This window comes from Mixophyes fleayi, chromosome 4 (assembly GCF_038048845.1).
Source record: "Mixophyes fleayi isolate aMixFle1 chromosome 4, aMixFle1.hap1, whole genome shotgun sequence".
In the NCBI taxonomy this organism is placed as follows: Eukaryota; Metazoa; Chordata; class Amphibia; order Anura; family Limnodynastidae; genus Mixophyes; species Mixophyes fleayi.
The window spans coordinates 193,337,639-193,351,452 of NC_134405.1; the positions used below are offsets into that span (position 1 = coordinate 193,337,639).

The following is a 13,814-nucleotide window of genomic DNA, read 5'->3' on the forward strand; positions in this document are numbered from 1 at the left end:
AGCCTATGTACCTCATTATAGACTTCCATGCCACCATACAACCATGATTCTGAGTAAGTCCTTAGAAAAGAGAGAGAGGCCTGGAAAGCTAGAACGGCATTGTTGGGCCTCTAACCAAATATTTCCATGGGGTTCAGCAATGGGTTTTTTTCTGACCTAGAGCAAACAGTTATTTGAGTTTTTTTGTTGTAAAAAATCACCCCATTCAGTACATTTTAAGAATTATTGTAGCGTGAAACAATACATTGCTCTATTTATCTGGTAATTTAATTTATTTTATTTGTATAACTTGGCTACACATAGGTCTGTTTTTGTCTCGGTGGTTCCCTGGGCTTTGGTTTCTTCTACCTTATTTCACTTAGCTTGTATGACATCTGATAAATTAGTGTAGTGGACATGTCTTTACATGATGGATGAAATGTTTTCTTTCAGTACAAAGCTGCATACTTTATCTTCTCTTTAGATTTGTTTCACTGTAAATTAAAACAAAAACAAGATTTTTAATTCAGTGATTTTGTATACAGCTCATTATGCTGCATAAGACGCATACTGGGTGATTCCCTAAAGGCTGTTCTTTCAAATGAATGTTTGTTATAATATAGGAAAGTCAATAAATTAGGAACGGTCTATAGTTAATTTTCATGTTTACACTAAATCTGGGATACAAACCATTACCACTTCTCTGGCTGGCTGACCGTCATGGGTTGCGTTGTTTGGCAAGAACCACAGTGAATTGAGTGTTCAAACTGGCATTAAACATAAAATTGTTTTTGATCAAAAGTGATTCATTATAAAGAAAAACATTTTTTTACTCTACAGTATATTGCTTTTGTGTATTTTTCTTAACTATGTATGTGTATGCCCTTTAGTACTAAGCAATGTTATTGTTTTGGTAATTACCGGTTTCTTCACTACTTTGCAATGTGCATATGTAAAATGTGCAATGACTTTGTTGGAATTCCATCTGGACATTATCTGACTGTAGTTTCCTGCAACATATTTCAGAGGCGGGCATCAATATTCACTACCAATATCACTTTGTGACCCTAGTCTGCTGCATTTCCTAATCAGTTTATAAATACGTATGGAAAAAAATTATTTTCAAGTTTTTTCCTTTGGTCCAGGAAAATTCAGAACAGTAGTGAAAAATTAGGAGTATTCCCTAGATTGACAGTTAAAAAATGTTAAATACTGTGATTATTTTTTTATTATACACTACTATCTTTGCTGCAAGGTCAACCAACCAAAGGTATTGTTTATCATGGATTATTTGGTAATGTGCTTTTGCTCTTCCTGACTATTATGTTCTTACGTATTCATGTGTCAGACTTGGCCTTTGTATTAGAAAGCTACATAGCTGAAACAGAGGAAATCATTTTGTTTATGATAACTCTAGGTTCTGGGGAGATCCTTTGTTTTATGATAACTCTGATTAAATTAACTTGTGAGAGATTAGTTTAGATAGAGGGAGAAGGCTTCCTGAGTAACAAAAAACCTTGGTGGTGGCATAATTGTTAAGGCAACGTTAGTGTCTGAGATAGACGAGGAGCGTTTTAATCATATTTAAACACTAGATGGTTGTTTTTTATTAACCCTTTGTCACACATATCACGCAGGTTTAGGTGAGTGCTGGATCGTGACAAACTATACAATAAAGTTTGATTAAGTAGCAGCAGAAAACATGTTCAGTTTCTTATGCATTTCTTTGAACATACCCACAGTAGTACACACCACTAGTAAGAACCTTTGTGTAATACCTGCCATGTGTCAGGGTCAGGAATATATTGTATCCTTTTGTGTATTTTTAGATTATGTTTTTGTTTGAGAAAGGATACATATTATGAGAAGAAAAAGTTTGGACAACCTGTAAATTAACTGAACTGTTCTAAACAAAGGTTTATTTGCAATCATTTTTCACAACAAACATACTATATAGACCTGTCAAATAATCCGATCTCTGTTATACAGGATAGCATGTGTATTTTTTTGTGTTTTAGTCTATAGTGATCATATATATGTCTCTGTTTTGAAGGGACAGTTGCTTGTTCAGAACTAGTGCTTGAAGGAGGCTCGTTAATTGTGGTATGCCATACCGCCACTTCTCCTGCTGTCTTTATTGTAAAACTATCATATTTCATTAACTTACATTTTCCATACGACCACTTCTACATTTCCAAATCTCTGTTTTTCCATCCTTATGATCCTTATTTTGTATCTGATGTATTCATCAGTATTAATAAATTCCTCCATTGGCTCCCAGAAAATACTATGTGGTTTCAATAAGCACACTAGTACTTTCCCAGTATATTATGCTGTTGGTGTTGTTACTCTGTATTTCATGTTGTGTTTTCTGATATCTGCATGTTAACTTTGTTGTTTTATTTGCAGTCATACATTGCTTTAATTAGTTGCAATGTATGCAAACTGATATTTAGCCAACTATGCTTGATGTATAGAAAACATTGATTCATAATTAGTTTTATTCTTTATTATATTTTATTTTAATGAACCATGTGGGCAATTATATATGTTTTGTTAGTTTTATCCAGAAATATATATCTTTATTTGACTGTAAGGTAACCAGGTAACCAATAAAACATACTGATGTACATTTTGGGGTACAATATCTTTGAACATTTGCATATAAACAGTTGTCAGTATATACTGTAAACAGTAGCCTTCTAAGTAATAGCTACCTAGAGCCACAAAATTACTGTGCTAAAATATCCTTAATGCTAAATGTATATTTCTCAATATTTCTAATTTATTTGAATATTGATATAAATATTTCAGCACAATAGGTATATAACATTAATAAATAGCCTGTTGTATGTAACCAATAGTGTTCAGTCCCTTAAGAGCACAGACTGATAATTAACTTATTGATCATCGGAGAATTAAACTGAAAATATTTAATTAAAGGGAGTTTTACAGTATCTGGAATAAGATCATTAAATGAACATTTCCTTTGAAGTTGAAATGACTGACACTTTTGGTCTTGTAGTCTGTTGCAAAAAATATTTTAACACTATATATCATAACACTTTTGCCCATTCACATCTGTTACACATCTATTTTATGATATTGTCTATTCTTTAATGAAACTAATCTGGCTACCCTATCAACATATACGTCTGAGAATAAAATTACATTTTTACACTTTATTTGTTCTTATGGATACACATATAACTTGTTTTAACTTTTTTTTATATTATTGGTCATTATTGATATTCATCTGGTGGTATTTAATAATATCAGGACATTTAAATTGGTAGTGTTTGCATATAATATATTTGCTTTTCTGATTTGTCTGAGCAGAAAATTCTCATTTTGATGTTACTAACTCAATTAACATAAAAATAATTTGTATTTCGTTTAACTATACAGTATGAATATGTAGACAAAATAGTATGTGTGTCGCACTTAATGTCTCCATTGCTGCTTTGCAGACCTACACCAGAAATCCGCTGGAATAAAGAAGGAGCAGAGTTGCCTAGTAACAGAGTTTTTTATGAAAATTTTAATAAAACCCTAAAGATAATTGATGTGTCAGAAGCAGATGCTGGCAAATATAGATGCACAGCCCAAAATATCAGAGGATCCATTCACCATGTCATAACAGTTATTGTCAAAGGTACGTGATATTATAAAGGTGTGATTATGTATTCAAGTATTTACACATTGTTATTTTGTTATCGTTATTTGATTTGTTTTAATGTCTCCTCACTGACACATTCCCATACTCCTTTTAAACACATGCTTCCCTCACAAAAAATCTGTATATTGACCCAATCTCTCTCTCCACCTGCTGTCATATTTTTCTTCTCATCTTTAATTCTAAACTACTCGAGCTGGTTTGTGTACTTATGTGTCACGGGCACTAGGAGTCTTTACCCAGGGATCACCAGGTGATAGGCTTACCAGAGCAGTATAGGTGGTAATATGGTACTCTGGTAGCAGGGTGATCACGGAACAGGAAATAGCAGATGATGAGATGCTCAGGAAAGTCTATGACTAGCAGCACTGGCAATATGGAGGTAGTAATACACGAGGAACTGTATGGACAAAGGATACGTGAAGGTAGTCAGTGGTCTGCGGTAGCAAGTTGTACCACTGCTATAGTGAGGAGGAAAGTCCAACAGAAACGAGGGGGTGATGAGAGTCAGCGGTCTGCGGATAGCAAGTTGTACCGCTGTCTGAGTGAAGGAATAGAATCCAAGTGGAGGTATCCGGGGAGTCAGTGGTCTGCGTTAGCAAGTGGTACCACTGCTATGTGAGAGGATACTGGAACAGGTGAAACTGGAAACAGGGGTCAGTGGTCTGCCATTAGCAAGTTGTACCACTGAATATATATGTGAGGAGGTGCACGAGGAGAGACTGCAACACAAGATATACACGGGCACCTTGACTTTGATCCACAGTAATATGCACAATATAAATGTATATATGACTGAACAACACTGCCAATATAGAAAGTCTCTAGAAGTAATCCAGCACGAGATAACACAGTCAATGATGGCAATAGACTCAGCGGATAGCACACTCCAGAGGAGAACCAACACAGTCCAGCAAGGTATGCAATACACAGCACAGTCAATGGGAAGTATGCATACCGTGGTTCAGGAGAAGGCAGTCAGACAGGAGTGCAGAGATACCTGAACGGCAGGAGGCCGGCAGGATGCAAAGTCCCTGGATGGGTGAAGCCGTGGTCTAGCAGGTGCAGCGCACAGGTAGGTAGACCAGCAGGGAACACAGGAAGGCGTGGAGAGCGGATCAGCAGTAGATGGATGAGTAGCGCTGAGGAGTAACAGCAGCGGGTCTCTGCGGGAACACGGAGGTAGCCAATAGCAACCAGCAGGTGCAGTAACGATGGGACACGGGAGCAGAGTTGAACTGGAACTGTTGATCACGGGGAGTAGCGGGTAGCAATAGTGGCAGCAGACTCAAGGAAACACGGGAGAGTTGACAAGGACTGAAGACTGAAGCGCACAGAGGCAGCGGATAGGAATCAGCCAAACAGTCACGATGAAACACAGACGGGTTGCAGGTTGAAGACTGTAGTGCACGGAGGCAGCGGATGGGAATCAGCTAGCAGTCACGATGATGAAACACAGACGAGTTGCAGGTTGAAGACTGTAGTGCACGGAGGCAGCGGATAGGAATCAGCTAGCAGTCACGATGATGAAACACAGACGAGTTGCAGGTTGAAGCCTGTAGTGCACGGAGGCAGCGGATAGGAATCAGCTGGCAGTCACAATCATGAACAGGTGAGTGGATGTGAATGAAAGACTGTAGTGCACGGAGGCAGCGGATAGGCATCAGCTAACAGTCCCAATGATACATGGTAGAGTTGAAGTGGTTAGAAGACTGTAGTGCACGGAGGCAGCGGATAGGAATCAGCTCACAGTCACGATGATACAGTAGATGGTAGAAGTGGTATGGGAACCACAGTAGTAGAAGTGGTTTGGAAACCACAGAGGTAGAAGTGGTTTGGAAACCACAGGAATCAGCTGGGCTGAATAAACGAGGAAACACAGGAACACCTTCAGAGACTCATGGGGAATGAGACTCCAAGATCAGGCAACGTGGTGTTGACCACAGGTGCTTAATATAGGGAGTGTTGCCTGATCTGCCAATTGAGTTAAAGGGACATACACTGAAGTATAGGAAAGGGCTGCGCATGCGCAGACCCTCAGGATGGAGGACGACCACGGTTCCTAAATGTCCGGGAAGAGGCACTCACGGTCCGGTGAGTGACAGTACCCCCCCTTTTAAAGGTGGGCACAGAACGCCTGGAACCGGGCTTGTCTGGATTTTTGAAATAAAACTTCTTCAAAAGGGCAGGAGCATTAAGATCTTCAGCTTTGATCCAAGAGCGCTCCTCAGGACCAAAGCCCTTCCAATGAACGAGGAAACGGAGTACTCCTCGCGAAATTTTTGCGTCTAATACCTCAGTAATTTCAAAATCCTCCTCCTGATGAACTTGAACTGGCTGCGGAGCTGAGGGAGGTTTTGAAAAACGGTTGATAATAAGAGGCTTGAGTAAGGAGACATGGAAGGCATTAGAAATCCGAAGATTCTTAGGAAGAAGAAGTTTCACACATACTGGATTGATTACTTGAATGATCCTATATGGACCAATAAAACGAGGGGCGAATTTCATAGATGGGACCTTCAAACGAATGTTTTTAGTAGATAACCAGACACGATCTCCAATTTTTAGTGGTGGAATAGCCCGCCTCTTCTTATCTGCGAAAGATTTATATTTGATAGATGTTTTCTTCAAACAGGTTTTGACCTGAGACCAGATATTTTTAAAGGTCTGACAGGCCGTCTCCACCGCTGGAACTTGGGTGGGCGGGAGGGCAGGAAATTCCGGAAAAGACGGATGGTGACCGTAGACCACAAAAAATGGAGTTTTGGATGATGACTCATGGTACATGTTGTTATGGGCGAATTCGGCCCAAGGAAGCAACTCTACCCAGTTGTCTTGATTGGCTGAAGAGAACATCCTTATAAAAGTCTCAAGATCTTGATTGACACGCTCAGTCTGTCCGTTAGATTGCGGATGGTAAGAAGATGAGAGTGCTAATCGTATGCCCAAGGTTTTACAAAGGGCTCGCCAGAATCTGGAAACGAATTGTACTCCTCTATCTGACACAATCTCAGACGGACATCCATGGATGCGGAAGATCTCTTTAATGAAATGTTCGGCCAGGATAGCCGAGGAAGGCAAACCAGACAGAGGGACGAAATGAGCCATCTTCGAAAATCTGTCCACCACCACCCAAATAGTGTTATGATTCTTACTAGGTGGTAATTCAGTAACGAAATCCATACTAATATGGGTCCATGGCTTGGACGGAATGGGTAGTGGTCGCAGCAACCCTGCTGGAGTTCTGCGGGAAGATTTGAATTGGGAACATAATTCACAGGAAGCAATGAACTCTTTGACGTCTCTCCTCATTGAAGGCCACCAGTAACTTCGAGAGAGCATCTCAAAGGTCTTGTGTTCACCGGCGTGTCCAGAAAAACGAGAGGCATGGAACCACGAAAGGATTTTCCTCCTTAGAGTAGGAGGCACGAGAGTCTTCCCAAATGGTAGCGTTTTGGTGGAAGAAGCAGCCAGTGAGATACATTTGGGGTCTAGAATGGTATGGTTGGAAACCTCTTCTATATCAGAGGACGTCACAAAAGCTCTAGATAAAGCGTCAGCTTTTTTGTTCTTGGCAGCTGGTTTGAAGGTTATTATTAATTCGAAACGGGAAAAGAAAAGAGACCATCTTGCTTGGCGAGGGTTCAAGCATTGGGCAGACTGAAGATATGACAAGTTCTTATGATCCGTGAAGATCGTCACCGGATGGCGAGCTCCTTCCAATAGGTATCTCCACTCCTCTAATGCAGCTTTGATAGCCAGTAACTCCTTGTCCCCGATAGTATAATTCTTCTCTGCGGGCAGAAGACCCCGAGAATAGAAGGCACAAAGATGGAATTTTTGCTGTTCAGAGCGTTGGGAGAGAATAGCTCCCAAGCCCACATTAGAGGCATCTACTTCTAGAAAGAAGGGGAGTGTCACATCAGGTTGTCGAAGGATTGGAGCCGAAGAGAAGGACTCTTTGAGTGTTTGAAAGGCTTGAAGAGCCTCAGGCGACCATTGCTTAGGATTAGCCCCTTTTCGAGTCAGGGCCACAATAGGAGATGCAATGGAAGAAAAGTCTTGAATGAAGCGTCTATAGTAATTGGCAAAACCTAAAAAACGCTGAATAGCACGAAGAGTAGTTGGCTGGGGCCAATGTAGTACAGCATTCACCTTGTCTGGATCCATCTTCAGGCCAACTCCGGAAACTATATACCCCAAGAATGGAATCTGGGGCAATTCGAATGAACATTTTTCTAATTTACAGAACAATGAATTCTTCCGTAGCCTGGAGAGGACTTCTGCCACATGTTGGTGGTGAGAAGGCAGGTCCTGGGAAAAGATCAATATGTCGTCCAGGTAGACGACGACACATACATATAATAAGTCCCGAAAGATCTCATTGATGAAACCTTGAAAAACAGCGGAGGCATTACACAGCCCGAAAGGCATTACCAGATATTCGTAATGCCCGTCTCTGGTGTTAAACGCTGTCTTCCATTCGTCACCGGAACGGATTCTGATTAAATTGTAGGCACCACGAAGATCCAACTTATTAAAAATACGGGCTCCCTTGATGCGATCGAATAGCTCAGTGATCAGCGGAATGGGATACCGATTCTTGATAGTAATGGCATTGAGTCCACGAAAATCTATGCAAGGGCGTAATGATCCATCCTTCTTTTTGACGAAGAAGAACCCAGCTCCAGCGGGAGAGGTGGAAGGTCGAATAAACCCACGCTGGAGGTTCTCCTGTATATACTCAGATGTAGCTTGAGTCTCAGGTAACGAGAGTGGATAGACCCGGCCCCTGGGGGGAGTCTTGCCAGGTAGAAGGTCGATTGGACAATCCCAAGAACGATGAGGAGGAAGGCGTTCAGACTGAGCTTTATCAAACACATCGGTAAATGAAGCATATTGAGGAGGGAGTCCCGGTGAGGTAGATGAGATGGAAGATTGCTGTACTTTGAGAGGAATAACTTGGGAAAGGCAACGATGGTGACATTCAGGCCCCCAAGACGTGACTTGAGGGGTGGGCCAGTCAATCTGGGGAGAGTGACACTGAAGCCATGGAAGGCCTAAGACAATCGGACTTGTCGTAACAGGAAGGATTAAAAACGATATTACTTCATGATGCAGGGCACCAATCTGAAGTGTTACTGGAGACGTACTCTGAGTGATGAGACCGTTGATGAGACGTGATCCATCTATAGCCGTCACAGTAATGGGTGTTTTTAAGGTAATCACTGGTAGAGACCATTGATTTACTAATGATTTGGAAATAAAATTTCCTGCTGCTCCGGAATCAATTAATGCCTGTGACTCAAAGGTTTTGGTAGCCGAGGAAATCGTAACATCAAAAGCGCAAACTTTAGATTTCATGGACGATGGAGAGGACTCCAGGGACCCTAACTTCACCTCTCCAGAACTAGTTAGGGCCTGGCATTTCCCGATCTCTTAGGGCAGGAGCTGAGAATATGAGTGGAATCAGCACAATAGATACAAAGTCTATTCTTTACTCTTCGTTTTCTCTCCTCGGAAGATAATTTGGAACGTCCTATCTCCATGGGAATCACAGAGGGTGAAACTGGACGAAATTGAGGGTTAGAACGAAGAGGTGCTTTAGCAGAAGTTGTTTTCTCAGCCTCCCTTTCACGAAATCTCATATCAACACGATGGCAAAGAGAGATCAAATCTTCAAGTGACGAAGGAAGCTCTTGAGTAGTCAGTGCATCTTTAATTTTATCGGAGAGCCCCTGCCAGAAGGCGGAAACTAGGGCTTCAGTGTTCCACTGAAGTTTAGAGGCTAAGATCCTAAATTGAATGACGTACTGGCCTACTGTATGAGGTCCTTGTCGTAGGCGGAGGATGCTGGAAGCAGCGGAGGTCACACGACCTGGTTCATCGAACACACTTCGAAATGTAGAAATGAATTTGGCACTATCTTGCAATATAGGGTCATTTCTCTCCCACAGAGGGGAGGCCCAAGCCAGGGCTTGTCCTGAAAACAAAGAGATAAGATAGGCCACTCTGGAACGATGGGTAGAAAAATTTTGAGGTTGGAGCTCAAAATGGACTGAACATTGGTTAAGGAAACCCCTACAAGTTTTGGGGTCTCCATCGTACTTTGACGGAGTAGGCAGGTGAAGCGTGGAAGCTGTAGACACCTGGGATGGCACTGGGGAAACGGAGGAAAGCACAGAAGCCTCAGGAATAGCTGTCACAGTCTGTCCAGATGTTCCTTGGGAGGTTAATGACTGATAACACTGAAGTAACAGCTGTTGGCGGGCATCCTGTTGCTCCACACGGCTGACCAGATGCTGCAGCATCTCTTTGGCGGTAGGTTCCGTATCTGGGTCTGTCATGGCCTGATCTTACTGTCACGGGCACTAGGAGTCTTTACCCAGGGATCACCAGGTGATAGGCTTACCAGAGCAGTATAGGTGGTAATATGGTACTCTGGTAGCAGGGTGATCACGGAACAGGAAATAGCAGATGATGAGATGCTCAGGAAAGTCTATGACTAGCAGCACTGGCAATATGGAGGTAGTAATACACGAGGAACTGTATGGACAAAGGACACGTGAAGGTAGTCAGTGGTCTGCGGTAGCAAGTTGTACCACTGCTATAGTGAGGAGGAAAGTCCAACAGAAACGAGGGGGTGATGAGAGTCAGCGGTCTGCGGATAGCAAGTTGTACCGCTGTCTGAGTGAAGGAATAGAATCCAAGTGGAGGTATCCGGGGAGTCAGTGGTCTGCGTTAGCAAGTGGTACCACTGCTATGTGAGAGGATACTGGAACAGGTGAAACTGGAAACAGGGGTCAGGGGTCTGCCATTAGCAAGTTGTACCACTGAATATATATGTGAGGAGGTGCACGAGGAGAGACTGCAACACAAGATATACACGGGCACCTTGACTTTGATCCACAGTAATATGCACAATATAAATGTATATATGACTGAACAACACTGCCAATATAGAAAGTCTCTAGAAGTAATCCAGCACGAGATAACACAGTCAATGATGGCAATAGACTCAGCGGATAGCACACTCCAGAGGAGAACCAACACAGTCCAGCAAGGTATGCAATACACAGCACAGTCAATGGGAAGTATGCATACCGTGGTTCAGGAGAAGGCAGTCAGACAGGAGTGCAGAGATACCTGAACGGCAGGAGGCCGGCAGGATGCAAAGTCCCTGGATGGGTGAAGCCGTGGTCTAGCAGGTGCAGCGCACAGGTAGGTAGACCAGCAGGGAACACAGGAAGGCGTGGAGAGCGGATCAGCAGTAGATGGATGAGTAGCGCTGAGGAGTAACAGCAGCGGGTCTCTGCGGGAACACGGAGGTAGCCAATAGCAACCAGCAGGTGCAGTAACGATGGGACACGGGAGCAGAGTTGAACTGGAACTGTTGATCACGGGGAGTAGCGGGTAGCAATAGTGGCAGCAGACTCAAGGAAACACGGGAGAGTTGACAAGGACTGAAGACTGAAGCGCACAGAGGCAGCGGATAGGAATCAGCCAAACAGTCACGATGAAACACAGACGGGTTGCAGGTTGAAGACTGTAGTGCACGGAGGCAGCGGATGGGAATCAGCTAGCAGTCACGATGATGAAACACAGACGAGTTGCAGGTTGAAGACTGTAGTGCACGGAGGCAGCGGATAGGAATCAGCTAGCAGTCACGATGATGAAACACAGACGAGTTGCAGGTTGAAGCCTGTAGTGCACGGAGGCAGCGGATAGGAATCAGCTGGCAGTCACAATCATGAACAGGTGAGTGGATGTGAATGAAAGACTGTAGTGCACGGAGGCAGCGGATAGGCATCAGCTAACAGTCCCAATGATACATGGTAGAGTTGAAGTGGTTAGAAGACTGTAGTGCACGGAGGCAGCGGATAGGAATCAGCTCACAGTCACGATGATACAGTAGATGGTAGAAGTGGTATGGGAACCACAGTAGTAGAAGTGGTTTGGAAACCACAGAGGTAGAAGTGGTTTGGAAACCACAGGAATCAGCTGGGCTGAATAAACGAGGAAACACAGGAACACCTTCAGAGACTCATGGGGAATGAGACTCCAAGATCAGGCAACGTGGTGTTGACCACAGGTGCTTAATATAGGGAGTGTTGCCTGATCTGCCAATTGAGTTAAAGGGACATACACTGAAGTATAGAAAAGGGCTGCGCATGCGCAGACCCTCAGGATGGAGGACGACCACGGTTCCTAAATGTCCGGGAAGAGGCACTCACGGTCCGGTGAGTGACATTATGCCTACTTTGCTTTCCCTATTCTCACTCCCTTCTCCAGTCTCACAAAAGTGATCAATGATCTACTTACAGCTAGTCTAATGGTCACTTTTCCATACTTATCCTCCTGGACCTCTCTGCTGCTTTTGACACTGTTGTTCATCCTCTTCTCTTGCACACTTTTCACTCCATAGGCCTGTGGTTTACCTCCTACCTATCCAACTGCTCCTTCAGTGTCTCTTACTCCCACTATTTGTTGGCATTACACAGGCCTATGTTTTCAGCCCTTTTCTTTTCTCAGCATATGCCTCTTTTTTTAGTGAACTAATTCACTTATTTGGCCTCCAGTACCACCTTGTAACACCCAATTCTACCTGTCATCCCCTGACCTCTATCCTTCTCTATTATCCTGCATGTATCTCTACTATTTCCACATGGATTCACAAAGCTGTCTTAAAGCTCAACATGCCCAAAACCAAACTTATCTTCTTCCCTTCTTCCAGAGACACAATCTCTCTCACTATCAACAACACCACAATTTCTTCAATATTCCGAACCTGTTATCTTCCCTTGACTCTGCCCATTTCTTCACTCCAGTATCTTTTCAAGTCCTGTCATCACCTTCAAAATATGGTTAGAATATGCTCTTTTCTTACCCTTGATGCAATCAAAACTTTTATCCATTCTTAGCTACTGCAACCTCCTCCTTTTTGGCATTTGCCTCGCCTGTCTCTCCCCACTTCAATTCAACACACGTCCTGTGGAATTACTGATATTCCTCTCTTGCTGCTCATCAGCCATACCACTCTGCAAATCCTTACACTTGCTCCCCATATACTCCTGAATCCAATTAAAATTACTCACCTACATAGCCCTCAACATCACCACCCCTTTATATATCTCAAGCCTCATCTCAAAATACTCTGCTCATGTCCATATAGATCTACCCCTGACCTATCTCATGTGCAGCTATCCACTTATGGAGATTTTTGCCACACATGATCAGACTCTCCCATAGCTTTTACATCTTCCAATGTGCTCGGAAATCCCACCTCTTTACTAGATTCTACCTTACTTTCACCTCTACTACTCACATTTGTACACTGTTACTGCTGTTCCAATCTAAACTAGGCCCAAACTTCACTCTGAGCCACATTCACTCCCTTTGTCTCAGCTCTGTCCTTTCAGTTTGCTTTTACATTTGCATTCATTTTATTTTATATTTTTAATCTATTTTTTATTGTTTACCTTGTATGTCCCTGAATTATGTATGCTGTATTTCCTACACTGTCTGGTGCTAGGGACCACTGTAGTCCCTTAACAACAACAATAATAATAATAATAATAATAATAATAATAGAAAAATAATGCAAAATGTTAATTAAACACTGAGGGGTGTTAATGTTCTGCAAGGAATCAGAGATAAGAAAGTACCACACACCAGGTTTTATCCTGGAAATAATATATTCTGCTTGGTCAGTGTCTTGGAAACTATTTAGTTCCCTTTTTCAAGATCACAGATGTGACTACATTGAAATTATACATCTTATACATTGATCATATAATTTCCTCACTTTATAAAAATACCAGGATTGTACCCGATAACCCAGATATGATTTCCTTCTATTTAGATTTACTAACTCATTACTCTCCCCAAACCATCAAGGCTAGATTACCAAGGACCCCCAATGAATTGTTATCTTTCCTTTCATTTACATTGAATCATAAAGGGCTGGAAGCAAAGATCAAATTATAAATATAATCTAAATTACATTTATATTACTTTATTTATATTAAAAATGAAATTGATGCCTGTTTTCCTTATATCATGAGATAATGCTTTACCTGACGTGATCCAAACACACATATAGGGTAATACGAATAGTTGTCATTATGTGTTAGAAATAAATATACCAGGGAAAAGTAAC

General features: G+C 42.2%; 1 protein-coding gene across 13 annotated transcripts in view; it reads left to right on the plus strand.

The window, feature by feature from the left end:
- The window catches only part of NRCAM (neuronal cell adhesion molecule), a 200,955-nt gene that overhangs the window by 124,534 nt on the left and 62,607 nt on the right, over positions 1-13,814 (plus strand). For all 13 annotated transcript variants that reach the window (XM_075209041.1, XM_075209044.1, XM_075209042.1 and 10 more), the window contains one exon: positions 3,450-3,634. In XM_075209041.1, coding sequence (XP_075065142.1) covers positions 3,450-3,634 — 185 coding nt within the window. The remainder of the gene's footprint in view (positions 1-3,449; positions 3,635-13,814) is intronic.